This window comes from Candoia aspera, chromosome 4, assembly GCF_035149785.1.
Source record: "Candoia aspera isolate rCanAsp1 chromosome 4, rCanAsp1.hap2, whole genome shotgun sequence".
NCBI classification, from domain to species: domain Eukaryota; kingdom Metazoa; phylum Chordata; class Lepidosauria; order Squamata; family Boidae; genus Candoia; species Candoia aspera.
The window spans coordinates 3712313-3735334 of record NC_086156.1 but is presented as its reverse complement, the minus strand read 5'-3'; the positions used below and the strand labels follow the sequence as shown (position 1 = coordinate 3735334).

The 23022-nt window shown below is 41.6% G+C and overlaps 1 protein-coding gene across 1 annotated transcript in view; it reads right to left on the bottom strand.

Moving 5' to 3' along the window:
• Positions 1-23022, bottom strand: part of OBSCN (obscurin, cytoskeletal calmodulin and titin-interacting RhoGEF) — a 193689-nt gene that overhangs the window by 41073 nt on the left and 129594 nt on the right. The window contains exons 80-88 of the mRNA XM_063301888.1: positions 22316-22474; positions 20694-20871; positions 20463-20576; positions 19446-19613; positions 18763-18865; positions 17406-17535; positions 15676-15781; positions 10342-10384; positions 6328-7250 (exon numbers count right to left, since the gene is read on the bottom strand). Of these exons, the coding sequence (XP_063157958.1) occupies positions 6328-7250; positions 10342-10384; positions 15676-15781; positions 17406-17535; positions 18763-18865; positions 19446-19613; positions 20463-20576; positions 20694-20871; positions 22316-22474 (1924 nt within the window). The remainder of the gene's footprint in view (positions 1-6327; positions 7251-10341; positions 10385-15675; positions 15782-17405; positions 17536-18762; positions 18866-19445; positions 19614-20462; positions 20577-20693; positions 20872-22315; positions 22475-23022) is intronic.

Here is a 23022-nt window from a genome sequence, read left to right as displayed (position 1 = left end):
TAGAGAGCTGCTGAAGCAGAGGAGAAGGCCTAGGTGTAACATGTAGTCCAACTGATGATCTGGAATGGGAAAATTCCCATTCCCACAGAGTCATGTTTGAGATGGGTGGTGGAAAAATGTGCTAAATAAATAAATATAAAATCCAGCTTTACTAGCAGAAATAGGATGGAGAGATGGTCAACTTTACAAGGGGGTCTGCAGTTCTTCTCTTTCTTCTCTTTCTTAACAGATTTTATTATTTTTGGAAAGGAAAAAAAAATAACAGGATTTGTGGGAAAACAAAGAAGGGTTGCCAGCCAAAGACCCTATTAGAAGCCCTGAGGTCTTGTTTATTCTGTTCTAGCATTTGATGGCACTTGATCTCAGTTGGACCTGCTTCAGTTGCCTTCACACCAGGAGTGTTTTTGGGGAGTTGGCAGGGGTCAAAAAAGTCAAGATGGCTGTCAAAACCATGTACTCAAAGCCCCTCCCCTTTTACCTCCTCCAATGACTTTGCTTCACACTGTACACTCTGCTATAGTTTCCCAAAGTTGCATCCATAAATACACAACTGCCTAAGCCATTTCATACGTACCTGTGTCCTCTTTCATCCTTACTGTTTTTGCCGATATGCAAATACTTTCCCCAACTAGATAGCAGCGCAAGCCAACCACTTTCCGGATCTTCTTAGCAAAGCCATTCAAAAGAGCTTCTGAAGGATTAATCTAAAACATGTATTCTCATAACCAAGAAGTTGCACACATTCACGCACACACCCATTCACTCACACATACACATACATGCAGAGAAGCACATTATCCAAAATTCCAAAATTCCAGCACTGGTTTATTCCAATAGAAGTGTTTAGCCAATGCTCCGGCCGAATGGACAGTATTTGTCACCTAAAATTCGTATGCAAGACTGCGTAGATTCATTTATCAGCTTTGTGAATATATACACAGTCCATCCTGTTTAAGAAGATGAAAAATAATGGATCGTCTGCAATGTCCTGTGTTGGGCAAACTTGGCACTACTGGGTTTGAAACAAGAAAGTAAAGAAATAAAATGGGAAAAGCTTCAACAGAGGCATAGATTCTGCAACATGAGATACAAGTTGACTGGATAAATCATTATATAGAAGAGAGATGGTGAGAAATGTGGCCATAGAGACACACAACAGGATCCACAAGTTCCCAATTTCTTTCCCAACTGCTTTTGCCTTATATTTCTTTCTTGTAATGGCCTGCTTTTCTCTTCTTGTCACTTCTATTTTGATCTCTATTCAGTAGGGCTGGGAGAAGGCATACCGTGAGTCAGGGTCCAGAGCTCACTCGGGGAAATCTGGTACCTTGAGAATTTTTGAGATTTGGGGCTAAGGTTAGCCATCATCTGCCAGATGCTGGTGAAATAAAATTAGGATGGATGTGGGAAGATCAGAAAGAAGGGTGGCTGCAGTTAAATCCAGAAAGAGTCCTGATGCCATGAGTACTGATGGTGAGCAGGAAGGGGCCCCTATCCAGGGGGAAAAACGCATGTGTAGTTTAGAGACTTTGAACTTTCCTTCGAAGAAACTCAGAGCAGGCCCCCCTTGAGTTTTGGGTTTATCTGTGAGGGCTTCCCACGGCCTTTCAGTTTGGCAGGATTTTCTGTCTAGTAGAGTAGGACAATAAACACTAGAGACTCAAGCTACCGTCTCAGCCTGGTTCTTCGCTCTAAGATGGTACATCTACAATATATTGGTCTAGGATGTGAGAACAGGGTGGTTAGTAGTCAAAGGTGTTGGACTAGGTGCAGGGAGACCTGGGTTCTACTCCTACCTTAGGCATGGAAGCCAGCTGGGGGGCTTCAGGCCAGTACCAGCCCCTCAGCCGAAAGCTAGTGTGGGGTAGTGGTGAAGATGCTGGACCAGGAGTGCGGAGACCCAAGTTCTGGACCATGTGCAGTGATTCCCTGGAGGACTATATGCCAGTCTCTCTCTCCCAGTCCAAGGGACAGGGTGACGGAGTGGGGAAGGTGCTGGACTAGGAGTGGGAAGACTCCTACCCTCCACCCCTGACATTCCCTGGGGGACTTAGGGTCAGTCTCTCCCTCTCAGCCCAAGACTGGGAAGTAGAAAAACACTCCAGAAGGGAAAATTCAAAATCTGCAACAAGTTGGGTGCAGCATCGCAATCAAAGCCCCATCTCTTTTGCACGTGTGCAGATTTTAACATACACATATCCCATGGTAGCATGGCAAGTTAGCCTTGGACAGGAAATATACATGCTTACTGATACACAGTTGTGGATGGGAGATGTATAGGTCCACCCACCTTATAGACAACAACCCTGGGTGGCTCACTGCAAGATCAGTAACACAGAAAAAGTAAGACAACACTACATTAACATCAACACCACTTTACACCCCACAGTGACCCAATAACCACACTTCCATGAAACAGTTGCATCGCACATTTGCTGGGCTCAATTCGCACCCTAACCTAACAGCTGGGGGAACAGCCAGGCCTTCCCCGCCCTCTGGAAGGCTGACAGGGTTGGAGCCATCTGGATCTCAGAGGGGAGGCTGTTCTACCAGGCAGGGGGAGTTATGGAAAAGGTGTGCCTCCTAGGTCCCAGAAGATGATAAAATTTAAGGGAAGGGACTTGGAGTATCCCACCCTATCTACCCTGGTGGGACAGGCAGATACCCTCAGGGAGAGGCAGTTCCTCAGATAACCTGGCCCTGTGCCATTCAGAGCTTTAAAGGTGATAACTGGCATCTTGAACTGTACCCAGAAAGAAACTGAAAGGAACTGCAAGGCGCCCAGAACTGTGTGTGCTACTGCATTCTGGACCAGCTGTAACTTCCAGATGGTCTTCAAAGTCAGCCCCACGTAGAAGGCACTGCAGTAATCCAGTTCAGAAGTGATCAGGGCATGAGCAATGTGTGTGTGCATGAACATGGGATTCGTGCCCAGGAATTGTTTTGTGAATGACCACGGTCAGTATAATACATATCACTTTCTGTCCATGCTATACATTTCACTGGCAAAACCCTGTTTGTGATCCAAGTTGTTCTCATTTATCTTTCCACAAAAGCCCAAAGTAGAATTCATTTGCCATTGTTTAAGGTCATACAGAGTGTCTTTCGACAGCGCCAGGAAGAATGAGCAACCTCATAGGCAATCATTTCCCCAGTAATTTTTTGATGTCAACTGTATGCTTGAAAAAATGTGGAAATGAGAAATTTTGGAAGCTGGCTTGGAAGATGCTCTGAAACTGAAGAACTAATAGAAGAAATTCTGAATTTGCTTCTTGAATTGACATTTGTGTGGAGGAATGTGCCAACCACCTTACTGTTTTATGTGCACCTTTCCCACTGCATTTTCCCCTCCAAAGAGAACAGAAAATCCATTGCATAGTCAGAATGGCAGGCGCCCCAGAAAACAACTAAAAGGCTCAAAAGCTATTTTGAGGAAACCATGACACAAGAAAGGAAATACGATGCTATTGGTTGTTTATTGATAAAAAATTGAGTGTCTAACAACATGGTTCCAATTTACATTTTGTCTTGAATTTGTTTAATCTCTGAAACAATCTGTTCTCCACTTTGGCCATACCCCCTCTCTTACAAGAGAATCTAATCAGGGTGGTTCATTTGCATTAAGGTTACTAAATACAAATTCTTGTTTTCTTTTATAAGAAAGCCCAACATTTATCTACAGATTGTAAATCACATAGAAGCAAAGACTTTTTTAAACTCTAGGAAGAGATTTTTCCTAGGACGTACCATAACATTTCAAAATGTCATTTCTTTTTTTTTTCTTTTAAGTACCAAATATCTAGTTACTGAAAATGCAAAATATTAGTCGATCAAGAGAAATGTATTTCTTTCAAGAAACAGTTGCTTTGTTAGCTATTGCTGAGTAGAATCAAACAAATGAACATTTCTGCATCTGTTTATAGAGCTTCCTTAAAAATTCCATGTTTTACGAAGTCCAGTATTTTGTGTTTCTAAATGTGGGCCAACTGATCAAATAATCTTCAGCAGAGAGGTGGTTGCATAGCTTAAAATGTCAGTAACTATTAAATTTAAAAATGTACAGGGCAAGAGGCACCATTATATAACCACGTACAGAATAATCTAAAGAGGGTTTATGAAAAATGAATGGGACTGTTTAAATGAAGTTTGCCTAAGATCACAACTAACAAATACTCAGCCTTCTACAATACCTTATGGTATAAAAAATGAAAACAATGGAGTCAACATTTGGCTGCACAGCTCAAATGTTATTCTTAAAATGAAAATCTACGTGGATTATCTTTAAGGCTGTTTTTAAATGATGCCTTGATAATGTTTTGCATCGTAGCTACTTGGGGAACTTAAAGAAGCAAAGCTACATGCCAGTAATGTCTTATTATTTTGTATTATTCAGAGAACAGATTTGTAATGTTTCAAAGCAGCTCTTCGTGTCCAGATTTGATTTTGGGGGTGGGGGGGTGGGGGAGGCTTGTCTGCATTAACATTGCAGGTTGGAGATCTTCATTCATTGGAATTGGAATTTGTTCAAAAAGAGGAACGTTTTTCTCCTTATTCAGAAGGGAATAAATGTTCTGCAGGACACATGAAAAGGGAGTAATTACTCCTGAATGGCCATTACATAAAGATTTAAATATTTTGGGTACTTAGCATGATTTCCATATGGCTTTTGCTTGCATCATAGAGTTGGAAGGGACCTAAGAGGTCATCAGGTCCATCCCCCTGCACACCGCAGGATGCACTACACCATCCCTGATAGATGGCTATCCAGCCAACACGGTCACTGGTTTGTCACTGTCATCATTGAATATTAACCTACAGTAAATATTCAAGGCAAAAATCCAGGCCATAATGAGAACAACAAATGTTGGACGAAATTCAGAAGGAACCCATCTTAGTCTGGAGAAGGCCTTCTTAGCAAGCTCCCTTCAGAATGCTCCTCAGTAAGGTTACATTCTCCATTTATGTTCCAGATAAAGGCCCTAATGCATCAGTTATGTATGAGTAATGAAGAAGTATTCAATGCATTTAAACTCATTCATAAGTTCAAATGGTTTGGTATTGTTTTATCTATGTTAAGAAATTGCCCAAGTGGATGGTACTTTGAGGACATTGCATAACTATAGACGGAGACACTGTTTGTGATAACCAGCTAGGGGCTGGTTAAAAGAAAACAATGTATTTATCCATGGCAATATTCATTTTAATAAAGGAAGAATATCAAGAAGTATTGGAGAGAACAAAGTATTCTACCAACACTTTGGCACAAACCCTGGTGTTTTGGAATTGCCGAGAAATCAGTAAAATCAAAATACAATCCAGAAGCCCCTTAATGGGTTTATTGTCTGTATTTAAGCCATGGTAGTATCACTTCTGTCAGTGGGATTAAGATGGATTCAAAGAAATAAGTCTTGTGCCTCCTACTCTGGATTACATATCATTAACTTTCTTCTGGAGTTGAAGAAGAAATTGTTAGAGCTGTTACTGTTAGAAGGCACCGACAAAAACTTTTTGTAGGGTTAAAAACATTTGGCAGTTTCAGTTCACCATTTTAAGGGAAAACGACAATTATTTAGATCTTGCCTCACTAATTGTGCTCTAGATCTACCTTACCTGCGCCTCAATGCCTTACAATGGAATGGTGTGCTTTTTTATATATAAAAAATACAAATCAAAGATTACATTCTATATACTGAACTGACAGAAGTGTTCCCTTTAGGATTGCAAAAGATCCATCTTTAATTTTATTGTAGATTATTTTCTTGGATGTTTTATTTTAAGTTCTTCATTATGATTCTCCTCTCTGTTTTCCTTCTATAAAGGCGCTGGTGTGGCTGATAACGATGGTAATGCTTGATTGTTTTTTTTTAAATAGTTTATAGTGGTTAAGAGATCTTGAGTTGATCTCTCATTAACTTTGGGAAGGATCGTCCTTCTTGATGCAAAACGTGACCGTTTCTCCAACTGTGCTGTAGCTTCGGGTGGAAACCTCAGTTTTGAAATTGGATGGTCTGCTGTCTGTGGATAGCTGGACTTCTGTACAGAAAGATGGTGTCAGCTTGAATGAAGCCCCAGTAAAAGTGTGTGTAGCTGGGGTTGCTGCTGCTGCTCCATGGGACTCACCAATATGGAAAGAAATGTTAGAGGGATCCCTTGACTGCATTTCAGTCACTCTGGATGCTGACATAAAGATACCACCAGGGTGGTGCCCTTCGAATTTGCTAAAGAAGGGTTGCCTGGGCTTAGAAACCACAGGTCTTCCGACATTCAGTAATACTGGCTTTCCAATGGTGGGTTTGTTTATTTCAGTCTGAAGGACAGCTATTTCACAAGGCTTGTCTTCTTCAGAATTAAGATGGCCACATTTGTATGTCTCTCCTTCTTTAGGGACATAATCTTCAAGGTCCTCTAAAGTTAACACTTTCCCATTACGAGTAAGGATTTTGACTTCTCGGTTCCCAAGATTAGGTAGTTCTCCTTGAACTGGTTCATCTATTACAACTTTTTTCTCTGGAAGAACCTCATCTTGTGTAGAGGCTAAGGGGTCCTCAACAGCATAATCCTCAACATGGGTGAGCCGAATGCCCATCCCAGATGTTTCAAACGTTTCACCCAGAGAGGAAGCCTCAGATGAGTCAGCCTGGTTGCTGGATTCATGTAGATGTCTCCTGCCTTCTAGCTCCACACAAGAGCTTTCATTTTTGTTGTCCATTGGTCCTCCTTTGTAGTTATCTCCAGATACTTTAACATCTTGGGACACAGAAGATTCAGCCTGCTCAACTCGTTTATTGTTTGAATTATTCATGTTTGGATCATCTTCAGAGGAATGCTTGGGTCTGGCGCCAGGCCGAGCATAACCTGACACAGATTCATCCTTTTCTGATCTCACAGGAGATGCACCTCTCTTCCTTGGAATCTGGGTCAGCTTCTTAACGTTGAATTCAATTATTTCTTCCACTTCAACCCATTTAGGCTGCTGTTCTTCCAGAGTGGTTTCTACAGTGATACTCCGGGTTGCCACCCCTTGTCTCTCTTCAGGGTCAGTCACAAAACGAGTAGGAATGGCAGCCTTCCCCATTGCCTCGGTGTCATGCCTGGAACCAGGCTGTCTAATCTTGCTCACATAAATTGGCTCAGGTGTTGCAAACTCTGATCCCGGAGAGCGAGAAGGAGCATAGCCTGTCAGTGGATGGGCAGGAGATAGCTTCTGCCTTGTCCTTGGGTTTTTCACGACCGTGGTGATTGTTTCCTCTCTGATGATGAAAATGTTGGAGATTGGGTTTGGGTAAGAAGTAAAATATTCCCCATCTCTTTCCCTCAACTTTGGGGATGCACTCTATATCACACGTTAGTGCAAAAATGAGCACAGCAGTGTTAGTTTTGTGAGCTTTGGGCATGTGCAGAAATTACTGTTTGAAAGGGGTTTCTTCATCCACATAAACAGACACCGGCATCTCTGTCTCCATTTCAGAAACAGATCCCCTCATATCCCTTAAGTTCTCTGACTTTCTTCAGTGTGCAAAAATAAACCAATCCCTCACAGATAAACTATTTCAACAGATTATTTTTACAAACTGGAGGCAGGGAGTAGGAGCAACGTTATTATTCCTCAAATCTCATGCAGGCCATGTGGCAATAGGGTTCAGTAGACAAGCTGGGGACACCCTGTTGTAATCTCAAGAACTACAAGTAGCTTCTAATACATACACCCAAAGCGTACGGTTGTATTAGCCTTGTGTTTTTATGCTTCAAACACAATGATTTTGCTCATAGAGTATTACTCAAGATATTCTTAATAAAAAGGTGGCATCTCGTTTGTAATCAAAGCTATCCTTATTTAAGAAGATAGTATTTGTGTTGGCAAGGAAGCATGTAAGATCTGAGTATGGAATATGGCATAGTTTAGTTAGCATCGAAAGCAAAAAAAACAAAAAATCAAGCCAAGGATTGAGAGGTTAAAATAGTCCTTGTTGAAGGCTAGTTGTGTTGCGATAAGGATACCTCTTTGGGGAATTTCTCTTGGTTTGGTTGGTAAAGAAGTCAAAACTCCAGACCTGATCTTCCCCCATCTTAATCCTAATCTGAATCTTCAAGTTATTTTGTCACAAATTATTATTCTAATTCTATATTAAATCTGATCTTTCCAAAATTAATCCATTTCCAGGATTATCCATTCATTAATTTTTCAACAGCTTTCATTTTTATTCAGATTTTTTCCAGACTGAGGCCAGAGCTAGCGTTTCTGACTGCTTTCATCATCCGAAATCCGAGGTTACCATTTCCGGTTCTGACAAGTTGCTTCAGACCTGACTACTGCACCAAATGCCTATCCCATTCTGCATCTGCGCCTTTTTATGATTTCAACAATCACAAAGACATTAAGATACTTCTAAGAGGCAGTCAAGCAAAAAGAGAAAAGCCATTTGATTTGATTTGACTGGCTGATGAAAGGGAAGCTGTTGATCGTAGACAAGGAGATCCAGAGTTCTACATCTGCCTAATGATGACTAGCCAAATCCTTGCCATCATCAACATTATCTGGAGGATATAGGAATGTGGAAGAAAGATCCATCCAATAGAAAAGAATATCTGTAGCTCAAGGTTGAACTGTGGAGTTCTTGGTGCTCCAGCTAGGTCACATCATCAGTGGCAAGCAAACAACCATGCTTAGAAAGAACCAAGAATTCCACAGAAAGATCACTGTATAGACTGCAGAAATCCTCATCCCACAGGTCTCATTAAGAGCCAACAGACCATGTTGGTCTACATGGTGCTCCGCAGAGGTCTATCTAGCCATCATTTTTGATATGATGTTCAAATAAGAGGAACCTGGGAATTGGCTAATGCACATATTCATGATGATAGACGGGATTTGTGCCTGCAAGGCTACTCTAATGCCGTTTTCGAAAAACTCTTATAAGAGTAAAATGCCAGGCTGTATTTAGAAGTTCCTTTCAAAAGCAATATTGAGTCCCCTTTTGGGGGAGATGGGCGGTGATAGAGATTTGAAAAATAAATAAATAAATAAAAATGCTCACTTTGAGCCTCTATGGGCAGAATCAATCAGGTCATTTGATAAATCATTCCCAACGCTGGTCTCTATAACCATAGAGCTTCGGTAGAAAAGGAAAAGGAAAGCTGGGGCAAAGAGAATATGTGGCAGAGATTAGGTAAACAGAGAACTGATGGTCTCAGGTATACACAGAAGCCCGGAATTGGAAGAAGCCTTTGTTTCCAGTTTGTTTGTTTCCAACCATTTGCTCAGAAATCCAAGTTAAACATCCCTATCAGATGAATGACTTTTCAATTCCTGACTTCACCCAATTTTTTTGACAGAGGGAGAACAGCAGGAAAGGGAACATATTGGTTTATAGACAAAGGAACCAAACCAGTTCTAGACCATCCCTGCTTCAGACGAACTTGCCAGCACAAGAAGAGAAAAAAAGATGGTATTACAAGCTGTGTCTGCGGCATTGAAAAAGTCAAGATGGCAACTGTAACTGTATTATCAAAGCCCTGTCCCTAACAGAACAGGGCTTCAATTGCATGCTTGCAGGCACCATCTTGACTTTTTTGCCCCCCCAAGAGGTCCCGGGCTATATTCTTCTAGCAATAAGCTTAAACATTCCTTTTTTTTTGCCTTGAGAAGATGACATATGTGACATTCCCATTAATCCAGATCTGTTTGCTTACATGTTGTGACATAGTGAATTGGTCCCATATAGCCAAGAAGAAGAAGAACAATGGAGGGAGGGATGGAGGAAGGAGAGAGAGAGATGAGCTAGCAATTAGAAGATAATTCGAAGGAGGTCAGGACACACTTTTAGTTCTCTTTGAAGTAAGATTCCCCTCTCCCTTCAATCTGATGCAGTGAAATGGTTGTATGCCAAGGATGAAAACTAGGCTGCGTTGCCACTTTCTTCTTCAGGAACCATTTCTTGATAGGTTTAACAGCAAGGGGCAGGGGGAGATAAAGAGAGGAAGAAAGAATTGCTAGTTAAAAGGCAGCGTATTTAGTACAGAGTATTTCTTCTGAATCAGTGGCATCCTATGCTGGAGATCTGTGGTTCCTAACTGACATTGGCCTGCTCGACACCTCACAAGCTGTATCTCAGGAAGAAGGAGAAGCAGATGAAAAACACCTCTAGCTGTACGGTGCAGTTTTGTCCTCGTGCCTGTTGTTCTTATAACCCCCACATACCACTAGACCTGATGGGATGGGAAGAAACACATTTGCATGGCCAATAAATACAGATCGATTATTGGGACATGCAGAGGGGCAGCACATCACAACACAAATGTTAATATGTATATATATATATATACGTATATATCAGCACTTACATGATGATGGTTTTCTTGGGCACCTTAGTTTCTTGTTCAGTGACTACAAAGAAAACAGTATGAACAGCATGGGGTTAAAAAAAAAAAGGCAAAAGCTCACACAATCACATTAACTTTGTTATGCGAATCAAGAAAAGAAACCTTGAGTGGAAAGAATTGAGAGAGAGAGAGAAAAAAGAACGGCATCCCGTCGCTAAGGTTTTGACCAGTTTTAGGAAATCATGACGACCAGATCCACAAATGACTTAAGCTGGCAATGGGTGAGCGTTTGCGCTGTCTTAACTGAAAGAGTTAAAGCTAGTTAAGAGCTGGATTCCAACCAAGTGGCACACATAAAAACGTAGTGGGGCACAAACTTGTTAAATTCAACCATGTTGGACTGAAAAGAAAACACCTTGAGTTAGAAATAGTTGCTTTGAGTGTGACACAGAGATTTTCACTCTGCAGCTCCAAACTTTCCCCAAGTGATTGGAAGAGCTTATTTCAAGTAGGAAACAAACGTTTTACACTCAAAATAATTGCCTTGAACTTGAAGCGGTTCAAATTCAAAAACTTCGGAACTCCCCTGTGCTGATTCCTCTACTCTGCATGCGGTATCCCCACCCCACCATCCATACCGGTACATTTCTTCTCTCTTGCGTTAGTCTACTTGCCAAGGAAGCACAGAGTGGTCCAGGAGGGGAAGAAAGGAGGAGCCAGACTGGGAGGGAGCAAGGGCCAGAAGACAGTTAGTCAGCATCTTAAGTGATTTGTGGATCACAATCTAAGGCTGTTTAGCTAATACAGCTCGGGATGTCAGGGCATCCGTATCACAATTGTTGATGATGCATATTTATATCCTGGTTGCTTTCCACATTAGGAAATTTTCATCTGCTTCACAAGCACTTCCATCCAGACATATGCCATGTCAGAAAAGGGATTGTATTGTGTGTCTTCTAAACATGCCATTAGAATATTAATGTGAGGGTTTTCTATAATGATCTCTCCTCCGTGTTTCTGAACTAAGGCAAAAGCAACAATTCTGGTAACTGCTTTTTCCAAAAAAAAGACAGCATGCTACAACGGCTTTCAGAATGTGGATTAAAACAGTACGGAAAGCCAGACGAGGCTCAAGTGATTTAAAATCACATGAAGCCGCAGTTAAGCTCTGCTAATTTTATGGCCAGAAAAATAGCATGTGTGTGTGTTTTAAAAAAGGAGGATTTATAACAGGAAAAAAAGGCCAAACTGAATATATAAATATTCAGAATTTCTCCCTTTAAATAGTATCCAACTGTGTACATTCAAATCTCCCTCTTTGGCCAGATCAGTGCTTAGAAACAAGGATATCTGTGGAGGGGACGAGTCAAAAAAGTCAACTTGTTAGCCATGGTCACCCCATTGAAGCCCTGCCCCTTTTTATTGTGTGTCACAATGAACACAAAAATTGGCAGGGCTTTGATTGCCCTGTCATGGACACCATCTTGACTTTTTTGACCCCCTCCTAGGACACTGGGGTTTAGAAAGCACATTAAAATCTGTGTCAAAATCTAAACTGCCCTGACATTATTTTAGATGAAAGCAGAAAAATGTGGAATAAAATGTTCACAATTTTGAAAAGTTGAAGCTTTGTACCCTATGAATATCTCTATCTCCATCTTATTGTTTTATTATGCTTGGAAGTGTTTGTTTCTGAGACAAAAATTAAGCAAAGCAAAACACCAGCATTTAATGTATTAGTATGCTGTATCGGACATTATTATTGTTTTTTTAACATTACATTTGAAATAACCTATTCACGAAATTTCTCATATTCCACACTCATTCTTGTATATGAGATGGGGCCTACATGGACTTGTAAACTACTGAGTTTTGCCAAATCACAGATTTGTGAGCAAAGTTACATTTTGTTGGAAATATATAATGTTTGAAAGGAATCAAGGATTCCTTTAGATGCATAACATAACCATCAACTTCATAAATAAGCTTCAGCAAACTCTTCCAGTTACAAATAAGCTCCAGAATTACAAGAAATTTGAGCATTTGGGTTCTTGCTGTGTGAAGTTAATACTGTAAGTGCATTGCAAGACAACGGTTTGTAACCCTCAAAGCCTTGCATTCCACCTGTCCTCAGAGTAATACAATTTTTCCTAGCATCCTGGAATATTTTGCCCCAGGTCCACTTCATTTGCTTTTTAAACAAAATAAAAGGATATGTGGCATAGTTAAGAAACACCTCAGGATTTACTCCATCCAATGTGTAATAAGAAGAGAAAATTAACATTACACTGGCCATCTTATCCTCTTACAATTTTCAGAACCCCTTTCAAAAAATGGTGCTTATGATATTTTAACAGCATTTAGCATTGCAAAGCAGATGGACTTGAAAAGCAGGATAAAAGCTGTTAAGTGTGAAAGTTGATTTGCTCCAGGCTTTAGCAATTAATGTGTTATGCCGGCTAATTCAAACAATATAGGCCGATGAAACGGAAATGTATGAAGAAAAACAAAATGGAACTCTTCAACAGGCAGAGAAGATGGTATCCAAAGAGCCTTTATTAGGTTTCCTGTAAGTTCCCCTGGAAAAGCAAAGTGTCCTTTGCACTATACATTTATCCAAATTATGCCATTATTTACTGATTTCTTATTTGACAAGGCAACAGGTAATATATTAAGAAACTTTCAAATTAATTCCACCACAGAGTATTGAAGGAAGAATATAGACCCCTTTCTAAAACACATGTAAATAATTTACAATGAACAATATTTTAAATTAGCCATTCCAGTTTAGCCACTACAGTTGAAAAAGTTATATTTCTCAGATATCAGTCCTGCCACATTTAGAGGGTAATGATATTCACGTTGAATCATAAACTATGGAGACAGACCCAGTTAAAAAGATTAAACTCCTGAACACAATGACCCAAGGAATTCTTTTATTTGAAATATCAGTCTGAAATCTCTAACAAACTGTCAGCTGAAAAGAAAGGAATGGTTTTTAAGCCAGATTTCATCTTTGCCAAGGACAACTGTGAACCACCAGCCAATGGCAGCCATAACAAGCCCTGAAGATGTCAAAGTGATGACACGTGCCTGTGGTGCAGTTGCATCAGAACCTCTGACATAGATACTTAAGTCATGTCATTTGCATGATAATGTCATAATTCAGATGTCATTCCCGCAGTATCAGGGATGCTTAAAAATTTGCCCTTCCCAGATAACTCAATTACAATTGTTTTGCAGTAGCAAATCCTAACCAAAAAAACCCTGTAGGCTTCAGAATTAGTAATACCTAGGAAACTCAAGAGAATACTATGTTCATAGCATTATTAGAATATTAAATTCTAATTGTAGTAAGCCTTACAACCCTGCATTTCCAAGCTACTCCCTTGTTTCTGTAGGAGACCTGGTGGAATTCATCATCTGGTATCTACTCAGACATGACTGCCCACAGTTCTTCATGAGTTATAAGGTGATTGTGCCCCCTCATGGAATGGCAGAGCTTCAACCACACCACCTGTGGTTGAAGCCATTGATGCTGTGCTTTAAGTCTAATGTGGGGAGAAGTAAAGTCTCATTAGACTCTGGAGATCAAGATGGGAGGAAGAGGATGGAAATAGCAGTTCTTAAAAGTCTCCAACAAGATAAAAAGTAAAAGGGTGTAAGATCAAGATTGCCCCAACCATCAGTCATTGAAGGAATAGGTCCTGGGAGCTCATGCCACACTGTTCTTTTCACCAGAAAGACTATCTGAATTTAATTGCCAGTTCTCCCAGAATGCAAAAGAAAATTATTCTTCAACTTCAGCCACAGGTCAGAAGAAAAAGGGCTGCTGGATCAGATGTAGCAAAAACGACTCCGTTCAGGCACGGCCACTGGAAATCAAAAGTCAGCTGGGCCACAATAAAGCTTTTTCTATTAAACTGGTCTCCTCCATGACCGTGTCCATTTTCTCCTCTCCTCTCCTCTCCCCTCCCCACTTCTTATTTTTGTTTCTCAACAGGAGCCCTTTTGGAAACAACACGACTCCGGAAAGTTGGGTAGAAATAAGCAGAATGAAAAGACTTCTAGAGGATAAACTTCACTTCAGATTTGAGCAACCGAGAAAAATGTACCCAAGTGCTTGCAAGAAATAGCTGATCATAGCGCAGAAATGTTTTCTAGCCAGTTCAGTCCAGCTTGTGCAAACTGATTATTAGGAACTGTGAAGCTGAAAAAATTTAATAGCATGGCAGAGGAGGTGATATGATAAAGATAGGCTTAAGGACACACCAACTGTGGGAAGAGGGAGCCACATTTCTGGTTCCCAACTGACTACAATACCTTGGCAAACTCCTGTTGGTAAGCACCCCTGAAGTGCCTTTTCCCATTTGAAGATGGGGCTCTGGCTGGCTTTCAAATGAGAACCGGAGGTTTCAGGTGTCTGCTGTTCTTTGCCCAGCCTCCATGGAGTAAATGCATGTCAGAACCAATGTTCCATGGTGCTTTTTGGGCAGAAGAATTGGAATTGCAGCTGTCAGTGTGGGAAGAGAGAAGGGCAGACCTGCAGGGGTCATGCAGAAAAGAAAAGTGGAGGAGGGGAGCAGGGGCATAAAAATGCACATACAAAAGGGTGGGGCTTGGACTGCATGGTCACAATCACATTGGCTTTTTTGACATCCTCCCAAGGCCACTCCTGGAGGGGAGATGTGAAATTGGGTCCTCTCAACCCTCAAGAACAGGGGAAGAGATATCTTTAGCCTGAAATCTTATTATGTTTTCCTGGGAGTAAAACCTATGGTATCTCATGGGGCTTTCTTTCCAGGAGACCTGCACAGGTTGGAATTACCATCTGAACCACTTGCTGCATAACTGAGATAACAGAGGGATTGTCGAACATCTCCTGAAGGCCACCCAGATCATCCACACTTTGCTAAAATAAGACACACATCTTAGTAGCATAAAAGTTCCACTTAGTCCAGGAGCGAGACCTGAGCTATTGCTGACCGCTGGAGGAGCAAATCTGAGGGTGGGATCATAAAATAAACCCTGAATGACCATGAGAAGTTCTGCGTCTGCTTAATACCAGTGTGGTGGGTGCTGAGCAGCTGATGCTGTCCTTCTAACTTGCGTAGTCTTACCTAGGTGATTTTTCTGTGGAGGACCCACTGTGAGCTGACCCACAATCAGTCTGGAACTCTTCCACCAGGAAACACAATGCCAGACCAGGCAGATGCAATCACACAACTCAGTTCAAAAAGGCAAACAACAAACAGGAATGCAACATCTTCTGAGATAAGACAATGTACCAATTAAACCTTTAAATAGCAACAGGGATTTAATGACATAACTAGAAAGCAGATCAAAAGGCCATACCTTCAATTGTAATGGCTTGCTCTGGTCTCTTCTCTTGAGCCAAGGCTGCTGCGCTCTGGTGATAAAGATGGGCACCACCCTTTGCCATCCCTAACCTGTTTATCAGCTGAAGAGAAGTTCACAACACTAGTTAGAAAGTGTGTGGATTTCAGGCTAAAGGAGAAAACCAACTTCCAGTCTGTCACTCACAAATCTACACAAGCAGTCACTTTGTGTAGAAAGTACATATCAGCCCTTCAAGGTAGGCCAGAACAGGAAACAGATGCCGTAAGAACTACTGCAACTGTGCTTTGTTGTTGTAGGGTCTGATAACAGAATTTTGAAAGCCTGCCAGGACGGGGTGTACATTTTCCATCCATTTGAACAGAAAGCCTGAGAGACGAGAGCCTCTTACACAGAAAGCTGGGCTTCTTATTCCCAAACGGAAAGATTAAATGTGGAGGAAGATGATGAACCCCCCTGGGGGTAATTGGATATCAAGAAGAAAAGCTTGAATTATAATTCTGCACTTGGATTGAAAAGGAACCTTACGTTTCTTTTAACATAAGGTTTTAAAATATTAGATCTGGTCATAATAAGGTTGGATCTTTTTATTTTTTATAATTATTAATTGATTAATTATTGATCATTATTAATTGATTCCAATGACAGTCACAATTATTTTATACCTATTATTATCCTAATAGGTTGGTTGGAAAAATCTTGTTCAGTTCTACACAGTACATAAACCCCCTTTTATTTCTTTTTGGATTTCTTTTTGTCTGTTCTCTTTTGTTGTTCCTCCCTTCCTTCACAATCACGCTACTGAATAGCCATTAAAATAAAAATAAAAAACTCAAAAATAATTCTCGCGTTACATCTTTATTGCACGTGTTTTGGGTGGTTCCTTTTTTGAGGAGACCCTAATAATGTAAACGTCTTGTTTTCTTATACAAGTCCCAGTATTCCAGAAGCAGGCTGCCTGTTAAGTCTGCATGTTTTCCCCTTCTCTTGTAAGCCATTCTAAGCTCTTCTGAGAACACAACTGCTTTAGAGACAAATAAAATCAATCAAAGAACGTTTTATCTCTGTACAAAGCTAGCTGCCATAAGCTAGAGGGCAAAAAGGGAAAAAATAAACCAAAATCACTATCAGTCCAAAGAAATTTGGATGTAATCATATCGCCTGGGCCAAATTAAATGATTAATTAGAAGTGTAATTGTTTAAATTAATGGGAAGGTAGTTTTCCACACATATGATGCTTCTACAGCACCTGTGTGTTTCCCTTCAGATATGCTTCGGTGTGCCATTTTAATCCAAACAACAGAACAGGAGTGGGTGGTCAGGAAAGTCAAGACAACGGCCACAAAGGTGCAATGAAAGATCTGCCTATTTTTTATATGCACGTAAAAACAGGCAGAGCTTCGATCACGCCATAATGGCCGCCACACTGATTTTTTTGTCATACCTATGGGCACCCCTGAGAACAGGAATAGTGTTTGCAAAAGCTCCTACAATGCTGTAAACCGGTCAAATCCCCCATAACATCGAATATTTTCCATTCTGTCTTTTTTTTTTTCAATGTAAAAAAATCCAGTCTTAGTTCACCAGCTCCTTATCCCTTTTGGCCCCAGACTGCCCGCGTTTTACAGGACCTCTTGCCCTGCCACTGCCCATAGGGTCTTCGGCCCAAATGTTTTGTGGAGAGGTTCCTGTCCCACGACCCATTCAGAAAAAAGAGAGAAACTCACTTCGCATTCATAGAAACCTTCATCGCCCTTGCAGGCACTTTTGATAACCAGGACAATGACGCCACTTCGTGGCTCACTAAAGCTCTGGTGTTTGTTTGGATCGGTGAGGAGATTCCCATCTTTATACCACCTGGCAAGGAAATACAGATTGAGTGAGAGAGTAGGACAGAGACATGATGTCATGAGTAAGGATGGCGAGCAGGGGGCTCCCATCCAGACTGTTAAGCGCATGCGTAGCACTGAGGAATTGGTCAGCCATTCCAAGAGACACAGATCGGGCCCACCTTAACCTGCGGGGTTTATATGGCTGGGTTTTCCCACGCTTCTTCAGTTTGTTAGGATTCCTGTTAAGTACTAGCAATAAATATCAGAGACCAGTTCCTTGTCTCAGCGTGTTTCCTTAATTTCTTGTTCCTCCCTCTTTCGATGGGAGTAGGAGTTTGTTAGGATTGATGTCCTAACAGCCAGGAAACACGCTGAGACAAGGAACTGGTCTCTAATATTTATTGCTAGTACTTAACAGGAATCCTAACAAACTGAGGAAGTGTCATGAGTAAGGATGGCGAGCAGGGGGCTCCCATCCAGACTGTTAAGCGCATGCGTAGCACTGAGGAATTGGTGAGCCATTCCAAGAGGCACAGATCGGGCCCACCTTAACCTGCGGGGTTTATATGGCTGGGTTTTTCCCACGCTTGTTCAGTTTGTTAGGATTCCTGTTATGTATGAGCAATAAAACATTAGAGAACAGTTCCCTGTCTCAGAGTGTTTCCTGGGAGTCAGGACACATGGCAGAATAAGACCTGGAAGCAACAGACACTTATTTCTGTATTATTCCCTACGTGGTTCTTAATATACCGATATATTTTGGGGCGAAGTAGGGTTTTTAAAAAGCCGGTACCTAAGAACTTAAGCAGTGCCCTGCTGGATGAGACCCCTGGCCCATCTCGTCCAGCCGCCTGTTCTCCCAGTGGCCCACCAACTGCATAAGGAGGCCCACCAGTCTCCTAGCAGATGCCTTCAGAAGCAGTCCCACTGCCGTCCGGGCTAATAGCCATAGGTCCCCAGGACTTCCATGAATGGGTCCAACCAATTTTTGAAGCCAGCCAAGCTGGTAGACAGCACCACATCTTGCGGTAGCAAATTCCAAAGTTAAATTACATGTTGTGTAAAAAAACAAAAGCAAAATTAAAGTCGTCAGTAGAACAGTGTGCCACCATTATTCAGTAGTATGATCTAGGGGACTCTGGTGATCTCTGTCGAAGTTGCTCCCTGCCATATGCAACCTACAGGTTGCCCTCCCTGTTCTACAACCAAGGAAAAAAAACACTTTGGAGCATGGGCAGGATTATGCCCGTACCTGATTTGTGGGTAAGGCGCCCCTTCAATGGTGCATGTAAACTGTGTGTCTTCGCCGTCAGCGTAATAGGTGTGTTTCATCTTGTTCAGGAATCGGGGAGGCACTGGAAATTAAAATATATCATAAGGAAGTCGGAAGCTTTGTGAAAAGAGAGAAGAGTCAGTAAAAGGCTCTTCTAAACCCATCTTCTACAGGATGGGGGCCAAGTTTGCTTCCACTTGGAAGCATGATGTACTGTATTTGAGAGAAAACTTGGTTGCCTGGACATTATTGCAACATTAAGTTACTTGCAGGTAAGAATGTCCACACTGCCAAGGAGCAATCACTAGCTACAGACATCAACACCTGCCCCAATCAAAACCTTTGAGAACACATTATTCTCTCTCTCTCTCTCTCTCTCTCTCTCTCTCTTTTTTGGCCCCCCCAAAAGTGGGTTTACCTTCTTTTCTTCCTCTGCACAGTTGCATTGTGGGGATTCTCATTCCATGTGTTTTACTGGATTGAGCGACCTCACCCTCCCTGAGGTTCCCCATCACACCCCAACACCCCTGCTGATCTGGTTGAATGGGCTGTGGGGGCAAGGCCAGCGTGCGTGCAGGTGGAAGACCTTCCACTTCTATCTGGACCTTCAAGACTGCCTGTCTGAATGCTTGTGAGTGTGTGTGTGTGTGTAGTGCTGGTACCTTGAACAAGAATTTTCCCAAGGGTGCTGGCACTGCCTGCTGGACTAGCAGCATAGCACAGGTATTGCCCTGAATCAACTCCGGTCAGGTTGTCAAGGATCAAACTGCAAGAGCCATCTGGATCTTCAATGATGATGTGATGAAGATCCCCTTCTACCGGCTTCCCATCTGCAAAGCAACAGGGAAAAACACCCTTCTGTGAACACAGGGTTGTATTCAGGGTTGAATATGATTATGAAATGCGTTCTCTTTATTCAGTTTTACATACATAATATCTTTATTCTTTATTCTGTATGCATCCTTCTATTATAGTCTCTCTGAATCCTCCTATTCTGTGTAGATAACCTTCAATTAACAGCTGATCAAAAGATAAGCCCTGTTAAAATTAGTATACAGTATACTATTATTACTGGGGAACAAATGGAAGAACAAGATAAGGGAGATGAAGAATATAGACTAAAGCATCAACTGGCACCACTGAGAAGTGATGAACTGAAGGAAATATTTATCTATCATGGTTGCATAGCTGGTACCAATAAACAAGGCCTTGTTTCCTTGAGAAAGAGATTGAAAACATCAAAGAAGAAGAAATTGCATGAGGCTAGAATAAAGCATGAACTAACATTAACTGCAGGAACCAGGATAGATACCATGACATAGATAAAAGATGGAAACATGGCATCAGAAAGGTGAGATCTTCCCACAAGATGCTCTTTGGAATCTCCCAACTCCCTTTCTTCCACTATGTTCAGACATTGCATAAAACATCCCCGAAAGTTTTGTAACAGAAAAGGATTCACGGGCCATTTTAGTATCATAATAGTCTTCTTGGAGCCAGGAAAGAGTTTCTGAAAACATTGCAAGTTTAGAACATGGAGAGATTCCTCCCATATCTGGTGCATCCCCTGTTCCTCAAAGGTGGTTACCAGGAACAGTGTCCCTGCCAAAAATCTACAGCTTCCTTCTGACCTATATTTTGGGAAAATCAAGACTGCCTAACCAGCACTGGTTATATACCTTTATACCAGGTGACACCTGGTTTGGGGGTTCCTGTGACTCGGCAAGCTAACTTGACAGTTTCACCCAGTTCAGCTGTACAGTCGGCCAGTTCCTCCTCAAAATCTGGTGGATCTGAAATTAAACATATTTAACTCCATGGTCTTCAGGGATAAGCACGGAATGGGAAAAACAGCACGAAGAAAAGTTTAGTAGCAGAATTCCTGATTCTCCCCCCTGATTTATGCTTACCCCATACAGGGAGACTGATACGTTGCTGGATGCTACAGATTTCCTTCACCCATGAGTTTTTGATGATGACGGTCCTAGCTTGGAAGAGGTACTTGCGGACTGAATCTTCCCGTTCGTGCCAAATCTCAAACGCCCGGTCATCTCCTTCAACTAGATCATTAACATCGATGTGTGATAGCTAAGCAATCAGAGACAGTGTTACAAGTCACCCAGGATATTGTTCACATTCCGTGTAGATCTTACAGCAGTATATATTCAAAGACAACACTTGGCTAAATCAATCTAATCCTTCTGTCCTGTGATTGACCTGCATTTTTCAATTAACACCTGGAAGAGAGGCTGCTTAGATAAGCCAGCTCTTCCTATTTACTGTCACGAGCTGTGACATAACAAACTTCCAGCCCTAACCACAATCAGATCATTGTTTCCCTGTTTTGTCCTAGCAGGTACCCAGTGCCTGCTAGATAAGTAATCCTGGTTAATATCTAACCTTCCTTTGCTGATGCCTAAACTGAGCAACTCTGGGGGTGGAGCAGGGAAGGGAAGTTGCAGGGCTTTAAAACTTGCCCAACGAAAGTAACCCCTTGGTGAGTTGCATTCCAGAGACCATCCTTGCCACTTGGGCTCACCGTGGCAGATGGAGGAGGGCCCCCTGATGCTGTAAATAATTAATGGGGACAATTTAAATAAACTTGATGCTCTTGCCTAGTTACCAATTGAGCTGGACCTCAGCTTTCCTTTTCCAAGCTAACCAAGTCTCTGCATATCCATTTAAAGACTACATTCTCTTTTGGCCTAGCTTTCCAAATGCACACTGACATGGCTTTCCAGAAGGCAGTGAACACCTGGCTCTTTCTTCAGGCACTAGAACCAGGATGTGAGTGGAGCTCAAAGTGCCTGTTGGTGTGTGACTTGTTTTGCGGCACCTTAGTTATAGTTTCATGGTGATATTTCATTGTTATACATTGGCTTTTTATTCATGTTATTTTGTATTGTTGTTAGCCTCCCAGAATTACTTGCTTAAGATGGGTGGCGAGATAACTTTTCTAAATAAATACATTCCAAATAAATGTCTGTGTAAGGGATTGCTTTTTCACAAGGGGGTCTACACTGCAACCTTCACTTATGGATGCAATTTTTGCAAAAAGCACCTGGCTACAAAACTACAGTGTTATACCATCCTCACAGCATTCCTTGGGAATTTTTATGCAGAAAAAGGACAGATTTTCCTTCAACAATACCTTGTTTTGGTTTTGCGAAATGACCAGAGGAATGCATATAGTATGGACTAAAAACACAAGTGGAAGAAGTAGCATTACATTCTTCCTGCTTTTTATGCAAACAGGAGTGATGCGTTTTTCTTACTCTAAGGGTTGCCGTAGCTGGCAAAGTGAACAAATGACTATTCTTGTATACTTCCGTTGGGTGACAGGAGGGAGTGCTAGTGGCTTAGAGTGTTCCCTAGTTTTCCACTTGGAAGGATTAGAAAGTGGGAAATGGCAGTTGCAGTGAAATTTTCACCTCCAAGTTACATCATGGAACAATCATTAGTGTTCAGACTGTTTAACCTGGGTTTAGTTAGATACAAAAAGTAGCCAAAGAAGAGAAAGGAAACATTAAACCTTCATCATGTTCTTGAAGATGTAGCTGTAAGTATCTGTCTTAGTGTCTCGTTTTGGCTTGCACACGAGAAGGTAGCTTCTGAAGAGGAACACGTGTCGCTTGTGACCCTTCCAACCCATGCGGGCCCCTGGAGCTCCTTCCCACACAATGAACTGCCCCTGGAAAGAGAAGCAAATAGGTGGCAGCCGGTTCCACTGGCTTATAGCTCATGCAATCAGAAAGTTCTTCCTGTAATCTAGCCTGAGTTTTAACCCTTTGGTTCTGGTACTGCCCTTGGGGCCACAGGCAGTATGTCCATTCTTCATATAAAGATGACAGTTTGGGGTCCAATTCCCTCCGCCCAAAACTAATTATTTCCCTAGGATTAGGGCTGGGCAAAAAAGAAATGTGCAATTTATACTTTAAATAATTAAACATTTGCCAATATATCAAATGAAACAATGATAGAACATTGCCACTTGGGGGTCCATATGCGTGTGGGTCAAAATCTGCTAGAAGGCAGGCACACTCCGCCTCTTTAATGCGTGAATGCATGGGTGCAAAAAGGGGCGGAGCCTGGCAATGCCACGGCTGTCATCTTGCTATCTGGGTGGTTGCAATGTTCTTACAGGAGTTGCTGGCTGCAACTTTATAAAAGAACCATTTCTACTGAAAAGCACAGCAATTAAATTTAAAACCATATTTTTGGTTCAGCATAAAGAGCCAT